The sequence below is a fragment of the Lacerta agilis genome, chromosome 11, assembly GCF_009819535.1.
Source record: "Lacerta agilis isolate rLacAgi1 chromosome 11, rLacAgi1.pri, whole genome shotgun sequence".
Lineage (NCBI taxonomy): Eukaryota > Metazoa > Chordata > Lepidosauria > Squamata > Lacertidae > Lacerta > Lacerta agilis.
The window spans coordinates 30,930,282-30,948,256 of NC_046322.1; the positions used below are offsets into that span (position 1 = coordinate 30,930,282).

Consider the following 17,975-nt stretch of genomic DNA (forward strand, 5'->3'; position numbering starts at 1 on the left):
TTCCCGCTGATGACCAGAATGAAAGAGCTCTCTATATGGAGGGACATTCCAGGTGCAGGATTAGCAGGAAAGGAGACAGATGTCTGCTGCTGCTGCTGCTGCTGCAATGACATGAATGTTATGATGACTGCCTCAGTGTATGGCTATTTCTAGATGGGGACAGACTGTGATATGAATCGGAGAAGTTTGGCATAATGTAGATTTCAGCATAGGCCCCCAGTAAGCAAGCCAGTATTCATCATCATTCGGTCCTCCCTGTACTGAAACAGGATGAACACGTGGGATTGCTTTCACACACCTCTTTATCCTCAGACCTTTTGAGATATCCCATCATTCAGGGATATCCCACACAATGTGGAAAAGAGATGTTTGCATCATGTGTTGCAGCAGAGAACACAATGCCATTTGAAGGGGACCTGCGTGCTTGCAAACAAACCTTGTGCAATAACCAAGTGCCTAGGAGCTGGGCATTTGCTGTCTCTGTAAATCATGGAATTGTAGAGATGGAAGGGACCACGAGGGTCATCTAGTCCAACCCCCTGCAATGTTGGAATATTTTAAATAGGTTTCTCTATTCAGAACTGATTATGTGCACTGGACATACAGTAGACATCTCTTTTCTGTATCATCTGAAACATCCTTCCTATTTCCTTGTCACATGAAATGGGAAGAGTGTCCCTAATCCAATTTTGGGGGGTGGGTGAGAAGAGAATCTCATCATTTCAAACTTTAGTATTTAAATCTGATCCTGCCTCCAGCACATTCATGTTTTTGCATGCCAGCCTTATGCAGAAGGATTCTTAACATGGTGGCAGCTAACAGGTGTCCCTGCTAATGCATTCGAAAGATCCCTATTTCAGCACTTATGCCATGCCTTTTTGTATGAGTTTGTGATGCAGAAAACAATTTATATCTTTGCACATTTTAGGAATATTTAGCAACTCGGCGATAGATGAGGGTGAATCCGAATAGTTTTATTATGTTGATTTTAAGATTCTTGTTAACAGCTTTTTAAAAAAGACTTGACCCACTTGAAGAATGGAGAGCAGATATTCTAGGACAGACTTTGTCAGCCTGGGGGCCTCCAAATGTTCCCAGCATTCTGGCCTTCGACTGTGCTGGTGAAGCTGATGGGAGCTGAAGTCCAAAACATCTGGAGAGGTTGAAGAAGGCTGCTCCAGGCACTTTAGAGGCTACATCTGCACTATACATTTAAAGCAGGATCGTAGCACTTTAAAAAGGCATGGCTGTCCCCAAAGAATTATGGGAACTGTCATTTGTTAAGGGTGATGGGAGAGCTGAAATTACCCCTAGTGAGCTAAATTCCCCAAATTTCCCTGGGAAAGAGGGAGCAATTTCTAAACAACTTTGGGAATCGTAGCTCTGTGAGAAGATTAGGGTTCTCCTAACTCTCTGCACCCTTAACAAATGACAGTTCCCAGAATTCTTTGGGGGAAGCCACAACTGTTAAAATAGTATAATAGTGTTTTAAATGTCAGGTGTGGAGATGGACAGATTCATTAAAGTATCAATCCCAGGAGAAGTGCTATTATTCTAGGAAAAAACGTTTCTGAACTCACCACGAACACCTTCCTTGTTCTCTTAGAATGGCAATGGTGCCCACCTGAGAGGTGCTAGAACCAGGGCTTTTTTCCAGCTGGAAATCGCTGGAACTGTACTGGCCTATAAGTAAAAGAAATCCAAACTCCACTGTAGAGAAATATTTTTATTAGGCCAACCAACATGCCATAAAATTGTGTGCAGACATCTGAGTTCTTCAGAACTCTTCATCAGACCAGATGCTGCCAGATGTTTCACCACCAGCCAACTCTCTCTCCCTCACACTTCCTTTGTTTACCATAGTATGATGAGTTATGGAGAACTCAAAAGCTTCCACACTCTTTTTGTGACATTCTTGTTGGCCTAAGCCTAAGGAAGGCATTGCCTTAATATGAATTTGGGGCTTTTTTTTTTTTTAACACGTTAGCTAAAAGGAGAGAGAGATTTGACCAAATGACTGTCCTTGGGCAAGGCATTCTACTCCTAAGAATATACCCTCCAACATTTCTCCAATGAAAAAAGGGACTTCCTAAGGGAAAGCGGGACACTCCAGGATCAAATCAGAAACTGGCACAGCTTCTGTAAATCTGGGACTGTCTCTAGATTATAGGGACACCTGGAACGTCCGAGTAAGGAACCCCTTTCCACCCACCCATCTATCCAAAGCGGGCCAAAAATCTGCTAGGCTGGCTTGCCTCACAGCAAAAAAGTATTAATAATGCTGTAGAATTATTATTATTATTATTATTATTATTATTATTATTATTATTATTATTATTATTATTATTATTTATATACCAACCTATACCCAGAGGTCTCAGGGTGGTTCACAGAACAAAATCAAAATATAAAACCACAAAGTATATAATCAAAATATAAACAACAAGCCAACCCCCCCAAAGGTACTTCAGCACATGGAGCCCCTTCTCTGCCTTGCTTACTTCCAAGATCCCAAGGGTCAGAGCTCAGACAGGCTCCGGCTTGTTCTGGTCCTCCAAATCCATGCTTCCAAGTGAGACCAGCAGGAGAAGCATCAGCAGAGGTGGCGGCTGCTAAGAGAGGCCCAGTGCAGAGGTGACGAGCCAGCCCCACCTGCCTGCCTGCCTGCCTGGCATTGGTCAGGGGCTGTGGGGGTGGCCTGCCCAGGCTGTGCTGCCCACCCTCCCCCTGAAGCACCTGGGCTGGTGACAGAGACTCTGCCCCGGCAAGGCTAGAGCCACACACAATCCGGTGGAGTTGAGCATTGCTGCCGCTGCAGGTGGTCACCACCTTGGCACATCCGGTGCTCCCGTCCCAGTGCTCTCCCTGGGACCATCAAAATCAGCCTCGCGGGCCACGTGTGTTGGACCACTTCTGGTTTAGTTGGAGTCTCCTTTATTGTAATCCATTGGTTTGGGTCCTACCCTTTAGAGCAGGAACAAACTAGCTAACTAGCTAGCTCCATCTGTGACTGTATGTTTCCTTGCTTTAGTTGTGCAGGGTCTCTGGCTGCATTCAGACGACACTTTATTCTGTGTTCTCAATTTCCTTAATGGATAATTTCTGTGTTTTATGTGCTCTTTCACATGCTGCAAAAGCAACTTCTGAAAATCTAGCGGGATTCAATGGAAGCTAAGCACTCATTTCTGTTTTAATTGCTTCCAGAAAAAAATCCATTTGCAACCTCGTTAACCTAGAAAATCGTGGGAGCTTTGTGCTGTAATTTTCCTATGGTTTTCCATGGATCGTGCCCTGTGATGAAATCTGGGGCGATATTATTGAAAACAGTCCTTTCCTGACATTTTCACGGGGAAACAGAAGCCCACATGTGTGTAATGGGTGGCAACATGTCCAGTGATGTTAACTGTTGTGTCACACCACACCCACTGAAATTCAGCATGACACGGCAGTACAGTATGTTGATGAAAAAGCCACAGTTCCATAACACATTGGGTAATGAAGAGTAAAAGGAACATTAGAAACTGGTATAGAAGCACTAGCATTGTAACCAGGAAAAGTAATGCAATAGTGCCTATGTCTGAATGCACTCTCTGTCTAATTAAGGACCCTGCAATATCAGTGTTTTGTGTGTTTTTGTGAGTGTGTGCAGGTGACAGGGACCTGCAAGAGGAGACAGGCCAGTGGGTCCATAAAGGTAAAGGACCCCTGACAGTTAAGCCAGTCACGAACAACTCTGGGGTTGCGGCGCTCATCTCACTTTACTGGCAGAGGGAGCCGGTGTTTGTCCGCAGACAGCTTCCGGGTCATGTGGCCAGCATGACTAAGCCACTTCTGGCGAACTAGAGCAGCACACAGAAAAGCTCTTAACCTTCCCACCGGAGCTGTACCCATTTATCTACTTGCACTTTGACATGCTTTCGAACTGCTACGTTGGCAGAAGCAGGGACAAAGCAACGGGAGCTCACCCCGTCGTGGGGATTCGAACCACCAACCTTCTGATTGGCAAGCCCTAGGCTCAGTGGTTTAGATAGACCACAGTGCCACCCGCATCCCTTAGTGGGTCCATAGAATCATAGAATTGTAGAGTTGGAAGGACCTTGAGGATCATCTAGTCCAACCCCTTGCAGTGCAGGAATATGCAGCTGTCCCATATGGGGATCGAACTTGCAACCTTGGCATTATCAGAACTACGTTCTAACCAACTGAGCTATGCAGGGTCCATCCGCACTTCCCCCTCTCTCACATGACTGTAAATATATGCGATGGGGAGAATGGATATCTAGGGCTTGACTTCCTGACATCTTCTACACATCAAATCTGCACAAGATGTAACCCAATAATTTGAGCACAGCCTACCAGGCCTGCCAATAACTCATTTCTGCAGCTCCTGTCAAGCAGCAAAAACAGAAGGTTTACAGTGGTTGGCTCCACACATGGCTGGTGGGATTTTTTTTTTTGCTTGGTGAGATAGAAATTAGGCAGGCTTCTGCTCTGTATGTAGATCTGTGTGACACTCCTTGGCTTCTGCCGTGTGACACAGACCTTTCAGAAGTTTTCAGAATATGGGAACGCTTTTAGTATGGTGTGAAGAAACAGAAGCAAGGGCCAAAGCGTGCCTTGGGGGGAGTCGGTCGTTTTGAGGATTTGGCAGCCAGTCCATAGCAAGCGATAATGAGCTCATCAAGAGACTGTGATTAATTGAATACGGCCGAAATTAACCAACTGTGAGCAACAGAGCAATTAATCAACTGGCAGTAATGTGGTGAAACTGGCAAAGTTAATTAAACCGAGAGGAGAATATTTAAGCAGCGGCATTTATGGTGAAACTAATCAGTGTTCAGCAATTAACGGTCCAGCAGAGAGTTTCAAAAGATGGGAGATGAGTTGATAGTGAACAATACAAAGTGCAAGTATATGTTAGGGTTGCTGCAATAATTTCCATCATAGCTTGTTAGCTGGGCATAGTAAGGAAATGCTCGCTTGGGATCTATGCCCATCAATAGGCCGTGCCGAGACTTGGGCTTTTCAACTTCATTAAAAACAAGTAACATGCCAGAGTGCCATGGCTTCTCAAAGACTAAGACTACAATCCTATGCACAGTCACTAGCGAGCAAGTCTAGCTGCCAGCGTGGTGTAGCGGTTAGGTTGTCGGACTAGGACCTGGGAGACCAGGGTTCGAATCCCCACTCTACCATGAAGCTCACTGGTCAGTCAATCTCACCCTTGCCTAACTCACAGGTTTGTTGTGAGGATAACCTGGGGAGGAGGAGAATTATGTGTGCTACTTTGAACTCCTTGGAGGAAAGATGGGATGTAAATTAAACAAACTGAATGAATAAAATGACACCAACCTTTGCAAACATGAAATGGGAAGGCAAAACTACCCTGATATAAGTATCAAAGTAAACAGTGCTATAGCCTTCTGCTTGAATGAATGTAGTTTTTTGAAGTAGATTCAGCAAATCTAGCAATAGAGGTTGTTTCCCGTTATACTTTTTCTACAATCTTGTTGCGGTACTTCAGTTCACATAAAATACTTGGGGTAGGATTTAGCCATTAATTAAACCAGAAGGAACAACATCTGCATGTCTATTTTGGGGAGGATTAGATTAGAATCTCTGCAAATTTTGTATCTGAAAAAAGGAACAAGACTCTTCCCAGTGAATAGCGATCCCCAGGGCTCTTTCACAGCAGCAATAGCAGATGAACAGGAAGAGACAAGCCTCTGATAGACAATGCGGCCCAAGAAGCAAGGGTTTATTACATCTTTGATCACAACAAGAAGACTTTGAAAAATGGAGGAAGGAGCAGGGGACAGGCAAAACTTCCTTCCATCAAGGAACAAACAGTTCTGACAAGCAACCTAAGGATGGGAAAAGTCACAGCTCTTAACAGACTCTATTCCTGTTCATTTTTCATTGCAAGTGCTCCAAGCTCAGACATGTTTTTGTCCAAGAAGCATCTCCTTGAATCTCTTTTGCTCAGATTTTTTGTGCACACACTGGCTTGATAAAAGATTGAAATTGCAGCATGCTTTCTTAGAGCTATGCAGATGGTTGCTCATCTACTCATTGGAGGCTGCCTCACACATTACTTTTTCCAACTTGTAGACCCCCCAAAGTGTGCGTTCATAATGAGCTGTAGCCACATGACATGAAAAGCCGTAGTTTATGGCTTACCATGATCAAGCAACACGCTAGCACATGCTGCTCAGCCACTCCTGCTTTAAGCTTTGTACTTTGCCTACTGCTTTCATTTTGTGAGAAACCATGAGCACCCATTTCACATGTAACACTAAGGCAAGCCTTATGGCTTGTTTCTTGCAGCTGTAGACAGGGCAGAATGGAAGATGTTTGAAGAATGTGCATTAGCATGCTGCTCATTCATAGTTTGTTTCCTCTTGTTCACTGAAAGACATAATCAACTAAGGCAGCCTCAGTCCTGAATCCTGACTGGAAGGTGGATTGAAATGGGTCTAAATCAGGTCTGTGGGCCAAACACAGCTCTGTCTGGTCCTAAGGACTCTCCACAAACATCTCCACTTACCAGCCATGCTTGAATGTTTCTGCCTTGCTGAAATGCACCTTTGAGCTCAAAAATTGCCTCTTGCTTACCTGGATGGAGGGAGGGGTATGTGTGTGTGTGTGTGTGTGTGTGTGTGTAGAAACCTCTGACTTTGGAGTGGCTAAATGGTTGGATGGGCCCTGTATCTTGTGTATCAAAACTAGGTCATTTAAAAAGCTTTCACATGCATTCTGTGTGTTCAGGATCCATCCAACTCCACTGGCAGGGCAATATGTTGGAGAGGGGTGAGAGTATACAACACAGCATTTCTCAGCTTGTTGCCTCATTCTGATTGGGTTGCTTCCAAATGACCTAGAAATAAGCTGGGTCAGCCGCAGCCTATTCACCTGAATAGGAGGGAAGTACCCCAGGAGTATTCTTTTTTTTAATATGCCTTCTCACTGAATGTATTGTGCTGCTGCTGAAATTGGCTGGCTAATATTACACAGGATTAATACAAATTCACCCTTGGAGGTTAGATTCCCAAGTCATTTGGAGTTTTCTTATTATCTTCTAATGAACTGGAGTGGTGGTTTCACTTTTTTTTAAAAAAGAAAAACCACCCATATTAAAAATGTATAGCTATGCCCTGTGATATTTTTTCATATTGTTTCAAAAATGATGTTGACTTTACCTAAGGCTTTGGCTTTCTTCAAGCTGGAACACGCAACAAATGTGTCTGAGAGAGACCGTGCGAAAACAGGAAATTGTATCCTTTAAAAGCAAGATGAGAGAAAGACTCCTGAGTGAAAACTGGGGTGAAATACAGACTGCCATTTAGGCATCTTCTCTTCCAGCTGCAACAAGAGTCTGCCATTTTGTTCAAATGGCTTATGGGCACCTGGTTAAAAAGTAGACTCAAATATGGTGCATTTGTTCTCCCAGTACTGTATATAGCCAGGAATTCAATTAAAAAACCAGTTACTCTGGGTGCTACTGCAATGAACAGCAATGTCCAATTAGAAAAGTAACTGAGGATAGAGGTTGGTCAGCTGGAACCATAGTTTTTGCACAGATCGTACCCCAGGCTTTTCACCCTGGTTTCCATACAGAGAAGATCATTTCTGCCAGCTGCTATAGAGGGGTGTTTCACAGTTTCAACATTAACCCCATGTACTGCATACCCTCCAAGTGTTCTGATTTCCGAGGGATTGTCCTGGAAACTCAAAAGACACCCTGGCTTCTGGTTTGATCCCAGAATGTCCATATTTTCCCTGCTGGTGCTGCTGCCACTGAGCTCAGGGAGGCAGAAGAGGAGCTGGAGCTTGTCCCAAGCAGTGCTTGCAGCGGCTACGAAGGAGCATCCATGGCCTCTCCATGGCTGCCACTGCCGGCCTCCTTCCTTGGGCAGTTCATAGCAGCTGCTGCAGAGTGGGCAAAGAGGAGGAGAGGCTGCCACCATCAAGACCCAGCTTTGTGTGACGTGCCGGCTCTGAGGGGCAGTCAGAGGGCAAGGCTGCCCTAGGTGGGAAGAAAGGGGGAGCAAAGCAGAGCAGAAGGAGTTTTGATGCTTTTTTTAAAAAAAATGCTTTGTTCATCTGTTCCCAGTCTTGCCCCTTTCTAAAATTTATTTATTGGTGTGTGTTTTTATTTTTGTAAATCTATCAAATAATGGAGGTGGTGCTGTGTCCCATTGGTGTAGTGGTGCTAGCACTCATCCTTCTTCTGATAGTAAATGTTCTGCAGGGCGTGGCGACAAAAAAAATGGGGTTGGGGAGTGAGAAATGTCCCTATTTTCATCTGAGGAATGTTGGAGGGTATGGTACTGGTACTGATCCACCAGAGGGAGGATTTGTTGTTAGACACCCCTGTTTGGGGGAATGCCTGTGCATGGGTCAAGGATCAAAATGGGTCTGGTGGGCTGCTGTTGATGTAAATAACTCTGGCATGCAACACTGAAGCAATACGCCATGCTGTGTCTTGCAGTCAATTTTATTTGTTGTCTTGGTGTTAGCTCTGATGGCAAGGAATTCTTACAGCATTAGAACAAAAAAAGTCTTGGTCCTCTTCATCACTGCCAGAGACAACCAATGGTGTGAAGCGGGGACAGAGAAGAGGTAAAGGAAATTTGGAAAGTACCATGAACTTGGTGTATTTTCAGCAACAACCTAGTACTCTTAGTTATACTGTATGCATTTTTGTTCTGATACAGTATTAGCAATTGGGCTCCATTTGCTATGGACCAGAGATTTATGCCTCCCAAGTCCTAACTCCTGGTTTTCCAGTCTCTGTCCATACCTATTAAAAACTGCAGTATACATAGCTACTTCTCTCCAACACAAAACTTGCCCTTGTGGGTTACCGTAGCAAAAGACCAAAAAAGAAAAAAAGAAAAAAAAGAAAAATCCTATTCCCCTGTATAGTCATAGCACCCCAGAACTTGAAAGAGTGATCAAAGTGTCATGTTTTGGCAAAGCCATGCAGAATTTAGGGAGAGACACATCAAGACTTGTTCCAGCAGGGAGGAATTGCATTTGGATTGACCCGCGGGAGAGTGAAGATAGCAGGAAGGGCAGCTAATTGGTTCAATCACTGAAATTCCAGTGTCAGAAAAATTATTAATTAGGAGAAATTTAGTTGTGTACCACCAGGCCCTTTGTTTTTGGAATCCCTTGGGTTTGCAGGCCTCCCTTAACTCAAATTAACTACCACTGCACTACTAATACTACGTGACAGTGATGAATGTGGGCGATTTGTTTTCCCCAGAGAATTCTGGCAACTGTAGTTTCAGTTAAAAGCACCGAGAAGTGCAGCTCTGTGAAGCATAGCCTACAGCTCCCAGGTTTCTCTGGGGGAAGTCGTGTGCTATATAAGTTGTTTAAATGTATAGCATGAAAGAGAGAGCTTAGTCTGGGTTTCACCATCCTTGACACGTGGTGATTTAGAACACCTGAAGCAAAAAATGGCAGAGCGCTGTCCCCCAATTAAAGGATATTAATTAATCGCAATTAATCAATCAATCTCAATAATATGACTTTTAATTGATTTATAAATGAAACTGTCAATTATTCCATCTGTCTGTCTGTCTGTCTGTCTGTCTATCTATCTATCTATCTATCTATCTATCTATCTATCTATCTATCTATCTTGAAGCACCATTCAACTTTTGTTTTTGGTTATACACACATCAGCCATAGCAGGCATAATGAGAGAAGAGAAATTCATCTTAAGTGGTTATGGAGAAACACTTATGTTAATGGCGCTTGTCACTTGCGGTCTGTGTGACTAGGATGGAAAGGCACCACTGGATAGAACCACTTGTCTAAAGAGCTAGGATAAAGACAACGAAATAGCCTGTCATTTGATAAATATATATAATTACCAGATCAAGTATTTACTTAGAACCTTTTATAAGACCACAGCAGAGTACATTTAATTTATTTTGTGTTTTCATTTTTTTGTAGGTCAAGATGTTAAAAAATCTCTTATGGATGTGTTGGACCTTAGCCATAACAGGCGCACTTCACAAAGGTAAGGACATTGTGGACCAGGAATTTGCTGAAGTTTGCTTCTATGAGAATTGGAGAAGTTGTCCTGATGTTTTTTGGCAGTGGGAATATGGCAATTATTCTGAAGCAATTAGTCTGACCTCCATAACTTTAATGTGTATTTGAGTGTGTGGTTCTTTTGCCCTGATGGCGCTTAGTTACACAGAAATGAAGGAAAATCTCTGTATATTTATTTAGGGTTGCCTCCCCCCCCTTTTTGGACAGGGTTCCTACGCGCCTTTAACAGCTGCTTTACAATGGAAAGAACTAAGAAGTAAAAGCTTGTGCTGTTATCAACCAATGATGTTGGGGGAAAGAAGCATCTCAGCACCATGCAAGAGCTAGCAAAGGTGCAAGAGTTCCTGGCGGGAACAGAGATGACAGTGTTCTTCTCGGATTATATTCCTGTGGGGAATCAGCCAGCGAGAGAGCACTCTGTTCCTCATATAACTGCTAGTTAATATTCTGAATGGGAGCTGTGCCTTTGGGGAATGGATCATGGAACTCAGTAGCAGAGCATCTGCTTTATATGCGCAAAGTTCCAAGTTCTATCCCTAGCTTCTCAAGGTAGGACTTGGAGACAACCCTGCAGCAAACCTCGGAGACCCAGTGCCAGTCAGTACCAAGCTAGAAGGACCAATGGATCTGTTTCCTATGTTCCTTTGTCATTCTTCTGTGGTAGAGTACATGCTTTGCATGCAGACATTCCTAAATTCCTCCAAGTAGGGTTAGGAAGGACTATTTTCTGAAAGCTTGTGAAGTCGTTGTCAGTCACTGTAGGCCAGCAGCCGACAACATGGTGCCGTCAGAATGTTGTTGGACTCTAACCTCCACCAGCTCCATCTAGAATGGCCTATAGCAGGCATAGGCAAACTCGGCCCTCCAGATATTTTCAGACTACAATTCCCATCATCCCTGACCACTGGTCCTGTTAGCTAGGGATGATGGGAGTTGTAGTCCGAAATTATCTGGAGGGCCGAGTTTGCCTATTCCTGGCCTATAGAGCGGGGTGCAAGCTTATGCTAGTTGCTTGTCAATTATTTAGCTACCCTCTGCTGCTGTGCCTATAAGAGCAGCTTGCTGTGTAGCCATTGTGAAGTGAGACAATGGTTATCTTCATTAAATGCCAACTTTTGCACATCACACACATCAACCAGGCCTGTTATCTTCTGGTCCGTTGGCAAACTGAATACTGCATTAATAGTTGATTGTAGCTAAATGAGAACACCTAGATTTATAGTACAAAGTGTTTCCCACTGGGTTCCAACAGGACAATACCTGGTAAATAAGCGTAGGATTCCAGCCTAATCTCAGACTGGATTATGGTGACTTCAGATGTTACAATATTGCTGAATGGAAAGAAGTACAACTTGTGATCTCACACATGTGCATTGCTACATGATTGTTCACATGTGACCATCAACAAAGAGATTGCATGGTGATTCCCACACAGAAGTGTTTTCTGTGTAAAGAGCGCTGTACCTTAGGTTGCTTTAGTTGGTTCAACTGGTTTGTGGATTAAACCGTTGGCAGAGTTTTATGGGCTATATGTTCCACTGAGGTGGAGATTTCCATCATGATTTGCCCTGTCTGTTGCTAAGGTGGTACCTTTAATAGCAAGCTAAATGTATGTGTGACGTGAATGGAGGCATAATTTAAATATTTGCAACTGGGTGTAATCCCATAACAGGAAAAAGAATGTATAAAATCCAAATTAATTGACCTGCCTTACACTTTCATATTTTTTCCATATTAAAACCCAGTTTTGCTTAAAGCCTCCCTGCCACTTTCCCCCGGGAATGTGCAAATACCACCTACCATTTCAATTACGACAACAAAAATACATGTATATTGAAAATAATAAGGCTCTTTGTAGGACCACTGTTGTTGTAATTTTATCAATGGTTTTAATCACTGGCCTGGTTTTCGCACCATGATAAACAATTAAGCAATTTCATCTTTAACCAGGGTTTCATGTGAATGGGCCATGTCCTGGGACATACTGCTCAAATGCCCCCTCTTCAGTTTGCTCACAGGCCATGCTGGGAGCAACAAACCGCAAGCCTTGGCTTGCCATGTCATCCAGACCCAGACTAATGGTTTGTTTCTCTCCAAACAAAGCACAAGTGGTAGCCAGGGTTTGTTCTTGGCCTGCTGCTTGTGGTTCATTTGGGGGAAACAAAGCACGAGCCTGGGCTTGGATGCCAAGGATTGTGGTTTGTTGCTCCCAGTGCAGCACATCCAGGAGTGGTGGAAGAGCAAACGCAGGGACTTTTGAGCAGCGTGTACTAGCACACTGCTCATTTGCATGCAACCATAGTTAAGCATTTGTGATGGCTGCTTTAATTTCTTTTTGGGACCAACTGGCAAGCGAGGCCACATTATCTGTTTGAGAGCCTCATTTCAGAGGCTCAAAATTGCTGGGTTTTGTCCCAAAACTTTCATATGGGGGAGGAAAGATTATCCAGATATAGCTTCCTCCTACACCTCTCTCTTTTCCTCTCATGGCATCATCATAGAACATAGAATTGTGGAGTTGGAAGCGTCATAAACCACAACATATCAATATTGTGCTTAGAAGCTGCCTCAACACTCCATGATTTCTCCATTTCATCTAAGGCAGCAGCTAACGTATGCCTCTTACATCTCACCTAATTTAAAGGGAATGCTTCCCCCCCCTTTTCTGTCGTTCCCTTTTCTGCTCCCCTTCATTTTCTACCACACTCCACCTTCCACAGTCCCCCCTCCCCCGACCCTTTCCTCTGCTTTGATTCCCACCATCAGGTAAGGTTGATTTGAGCAAAGTATTGCACGTGGCAGCAAGTCGCTGAATGCAACCTTGGCTTCCCTTTGTTGCAGATTGCACATACCCATTCCCAACTTGTTCCTTTTGTAAATCTTCATCTGCCCCTCCCCCCGGCGTAGTGGTGCCATTTTGTGGTTTGCCTCAGGTGTCAGAATGTCTTGGGCTGGCCCTGGTCAAGAGATTTGTAGATGCCTCAGTCGTGGAATGGCTATTGCCTCTATGGTATTTGTTTCGAAAGGGCCAGTATGTATTAACAAGAAGCATGTACTGATGTGTTTGTGGGTGTTTCATGCTACTACATTCGGATGCATGTGCCCTCTTAAATATTATTGCTGCAGATGGAATGTACATTTGCCTAGTTTCACATGATTTACAGCCGGAGCCTGAACAGTAACTGATCCTTCACCATGCCTGGTTTACATCCTCCCTCTCTTTACTGTACGAACTCAGACCACAAGCCATCTGGCAGAACAGAAAGGTTTTTGTTAGAATTCAATTTATTACCTTCATTGTCAAAGCCTCATGCACGTTTCTGCTGGTAGACCTGGATATTTCTGCAGATCTGCTCTAGCAATCTATATACGTTGATGGGGTGATCCTAAGGGCTGATTTACATCTGATGAAAATCCTGCACAGAAGGCATTTCCATGTTGGTAATAGCTGGTGACCCCATTATGTGTGCCTAAGGTGTGTGTGTGTGTGTGTGTGTGTGTGTGTTTGTGTTGGTTAAAGGGCTGCTCTTGGCTATATATTCAAAACTATGGTGGCTAACAGATTGAGGCTTAATCCTGACAATACAGAAGTACTGTTTTGGGGGGACGGGGTGGGCAGGTGTGGGGTACTCCCTGGTCCTGAATGGGGCAACTGTGCCCCTGAAGGAGCAGGTGTGCAGCCTGAGAGTCATTTTGGACTCACAGCTGTCCATGGAGGGCAGGTCAATTCTGTGTCCAGGGCAGCTGTCTACCAGCTCCATCTGGTACGCAGGCTGAGACCCTACCTGCCCGCAAACTGTCTCGCCAGAGTGGTGCATGCTCTAGTTATCTCCCGATTGGATTACTGCAATGTACTCTACGTGGGGCTACCTTTGAAGGTGACCCGGAAAGTACAACTAATCCAGAATGCGGCAGCTAGACTGGTGATTGGGAGTGGCCACCGAGACCATATAACACTGGTTTTGAAGGACCTACATTGGCTCCCAGTACATTTCCGAGCACAATTAAAAGTGTTGGTGCTGACCTTTAAAGCCCTAAATGGCCTCAGCCCAGTATACCCCCATCGTTCAGCCCGGACACTGAGGTCCAGCGCCGAGGGTCTTCTGCTGGTTCCCTTACTGCGAGAGGTGAGGTTACAGGGGACCAGGCAGAGGGCCTTCTCAGTAGTGGTGCCCACCCTGTGGAATGCCCTCCTGTCAGATGTCAAGGAAATAAACAACTATCCGACTTTTAGAAGACATATGAAGGCAGCCCTATTTAGGGAAGTTTTTAATGTTTGAAGTTTTATTCTGTTTTTAATGTTCTGTTGAAAGCCTCCCAGAGTGGCTGGAGAAACCCAGTCAGATGGGCGGGGTAGAATGAATAAATAAATAAATAAATAAATAAATAAATACTGAATTGCAAAAATTGAGGGAAGCTGTGGGTTTCAACAGCATTTGCTGTAGATACTATGGAATAGAACAGCCTCTTCTGTGGAAAAAGTGTACGTGGTCTGAAAGTATAAGTTTGTTGGACTTTCTGTTGCCCTTTCCAAATGTTGTCCCGGTCATCCATATGTAAATCATCACTGTTGATGATTGCATGCATGTGTATTGTATGATGTGAACTGTTACGGGGAAGCCAAGACTGCTTTCAGCGACTTCCTGCTGCATGTACTACAGTACTTTGCTCAAGGAAGCTGTATTTCTTCAGCCAAAGCGCAACTGATTTATGGAATTTGGTATCAAAATATGGGGCAATGAAGACTAGTTTAAATGACTTTAAACGTTGTTATGTAAACTCACCCAAGGTATATATCTCAATGGTTTATTAGACATGATTAGAAATGCTTGGGGAATTTGTGAGTTCTGATACCAAGTGGCCTGAATCTAGTCTGCTGGGCTAATGTGCTCATGGAAACATAGACAACCTTCAGAGCTTACACTTATCTGAATTTTGTGATAGCGCTCAGAATGTATTTGGACCACAAAGCACTGATGAATAGTTCTCAAACATGACAACCAACATGCAAGTATAGTGCCTTCCGTGTACAGGAAGAATATCCCTTTTGGGAGTTATGGGGCTGTTCACGAGACATGGACGGATCTTTGGGTTGCAAGCTGGCATTGCAATATCCTGGAATAATTAATTGGTGGAAAGTTTTTCTCTAAGGTTTTTCTATTTTGGTTATAGAATCACAAGCACATACGGACCTGTGCCTTCATGGGGCCGGGGGTTGCTCATATTAAAGATTTATATTTATTATAATTAACAATATTGTCATAAATTCTACTCATATTTATCCAGAGATAAAATCCAACATATAGTTAGCAGAGTAAAAACATAAACATATTGCAGGATTCCCAAAAATAGAACAGAGGCAATTGTATTTCATCCAGCGGAGCTTTACTGCTACTGAAGGCAAATAAGCAAAATGGTCACAAATCCAATACATACAGGATTGGCACTGCCCACAAGAAATCCAGTTGCAACAGACTTAACTTAAACTTACAATAACTTATAATGAGACTAAAACCTTAACACTAAGATACATGCTTCAGAGGCAAAGTTCTGCAGAGATGGAGGGTGTTGCTATTATGGTCATAGCAAAAGTCATGTAACAATTTCTTTGTTGCCTCTCAAGCGCTGAGCATCTTAAAAAAAAATATGAGGAAAGCTCCAGGAGCAAAGACCATTTTTTTTACGATGAATAACAAGATGAGGTTTAACAGCACAGATTTTTAACCCGGGGGGCTGGGACAGGTCCTTGGAATAAGGGAAGGCTGTGATTCTGATTGAGGTCAAAAAGGAGAAGAGATTTTATTTAGTGTAGAGAGAAAAAATGTGACTGTGAGCTCCAGGAGGTGGGATACAGAATTTATAGCTTCTCTGGGATCGCTGCCTATAACTACCTCCCTTTAAATTAATTAAACAGCTCAACAGCTCTTATAACTGCCTAGCAACTGAATGCATTAGCTCTCTGGGTTGAGGACTATTACCACATGTTCAAGAGGTGATGGTTTTGCAATATGTTTTGTGCACATTAACTAAAGAGTGGGATCCTTGGGCTCCTTCGGTGATGGGATGGAATTCATAGATAAAGACCGAGAGGTTGGTTAGAACCTTATACTTGCCAGGCTATACAACACAGACCCTCCAAGTGTCCATATTTTCCAGGGACACCCCTGATTTAGAGAGACCACCCCGGTTTTTGATTTGATCCCATAATGTTTCACTTTTCCTTAGGATGTCCTTATTTTCATTGGAGAAATGTTGGAGGGTATGGTAAGATGTCCCTATTTTCATTTTGAGGATATGGAGTTATCCAACCCCCAAGGCGTCTGAAGGGAAGCTTGTTTAATGTTTTATTATGTTTTTATATATGTTGGAAGCTGCCAAGAATGTCTGGGGCAACCCAGTAAGATGTGTTGGGTATAATTTTTTTTATATATATATCTCTTTATTGTTTAAAAACATAACAAAAAAAACATCATCAAACATTATCAAACATAATTACATACATACATTGCATATATACCTTCAAACGTATTACATACACACTCTTATTCACACGATGTGTTGGGTATAAATAGTAAAATTATCATTATGGAATGGCATGTCTCTATTTTCATCAGAGAAATGTTGGAGGGTATAACAACAGTGTTAGTTAGTTTTTTAGAGTGCTGTTCAGAGCCCCTTTTTCCTCTCACAGAGTTACAATTCACAAAGTGGTTTAATGATCAACCCTTTTCTTTTAATCAAGAAACTCTAGGAATTGCATTTCTATGAGATGAATAGGGATCTCCTAACAACTCTCAGCACCTCAACAAACTACAGTTCCCAGGATATATATATATATATATATATATATATATATATATATATATATATATATGGAGGGGCGGCGGTAAAGCCATGACTGTTTAAAGAGCTTTAAATGTATGGTGCCGATGGGGCTCAAGTCTGCTCTATCTCTGACTGACAGCCCTTCTGACTTTCGGAGACTGCTGTAATTGGTTTACATTTAAAAATATATACATTCAGAAACAACATTCAATAAAAAATTTCCAGAAACTAAACAAAAACAAAATGCAATGGTGTATGAGAAATAAAACTGAGTAAAAGTACAAAACCAAAAATAAAAAGTAACTGTCCAGGATAGCTTGTGTAAACATACAGTCATACCTCGTGTTACGAATGCTGCGGGCTGCGTGTTTTTGGGTTGTGGACCGTGCCGAACCTGCAAGCACCGGAACGGGTTACTTCCGGGTTTCAGAGATCGCACATGCGCAGAAGCTGCGAATCACGTCACGGTGCATGCGCAGGTGCAGCGCTTCAGGCTGGGAATGCTGCGGGTTGCGAACGTGCCTCCCGCACAGATCACGTTCGCAACCAGAGGTATGACTGTATATGAGTTTAATAGCTCAGTTAGTAGAGCATGAGACTTAATCCTGGAGTTGTGGGTTTGGGTAAAAGATTCCTGAGTTGCAGGGGGTTGGACTAGATGACCCTTGTGGTCCCTTCCAACTCTATGATTCTATGATGTAAAGGTCTTTACTGTCTGCCTCATGGATTACTTTGGAGGGTGCTTTCCAGAAGGTAGGTGTTATCATGAAGAAGACTTGCTTCCTTATTGTCACTTACTGACATTCTGCTAGTGGTGGAACAACCAGCAAGGTCCTCTTGGAAGATCATAATGATTTGCTTGGTCCGTACCAGGAGAGGCAGTCTATAAGATACCCTAGTCCCTAGTCTGGAATGTCAAGATGCATAGTATTTCTGAAGATTTTATTTAGTATCAGTAGGCAGAACAAACATACCGGTAATCCAAACTACTATGTGTTGTGTCTAGCTGCCTGCTCTTCCTAGAAGGCTGAAGATATGGACCCATATCTCAAAGAACTGAATTTTTGCTATAAAGTACA

At 43.2% G+C, this 17,975-nt stretch overlaps 1 protein-coding gene across 5 annotated transcripts in view; it reads left to right on the forward strand.

The window, feature by feature from the left end:
• Nucleotides 1–17,975, forward strand: part of VCAN (versican) — a 121,331-nt gene that overhangs the window by 6,645 nt on the left and 96,711 nt on the right. For all 5 annotated transcript variants that reach the window (XM_033164153.1, XM_033164150.1, XM_033164152.1 and 2 more), the window contains exon 2: nt 9,970–10,036. In XM_033164153.1, coding sequence (XP_033020044.1) covers nt 9,976–10,036 — 61 coding nt within the window. In that variant the 5' untranslated portion in view covers nt 9,970–9,975. The remainder of the gene's footprint in view (nt 1–9,969; nt 10,037–17,975) is intronic.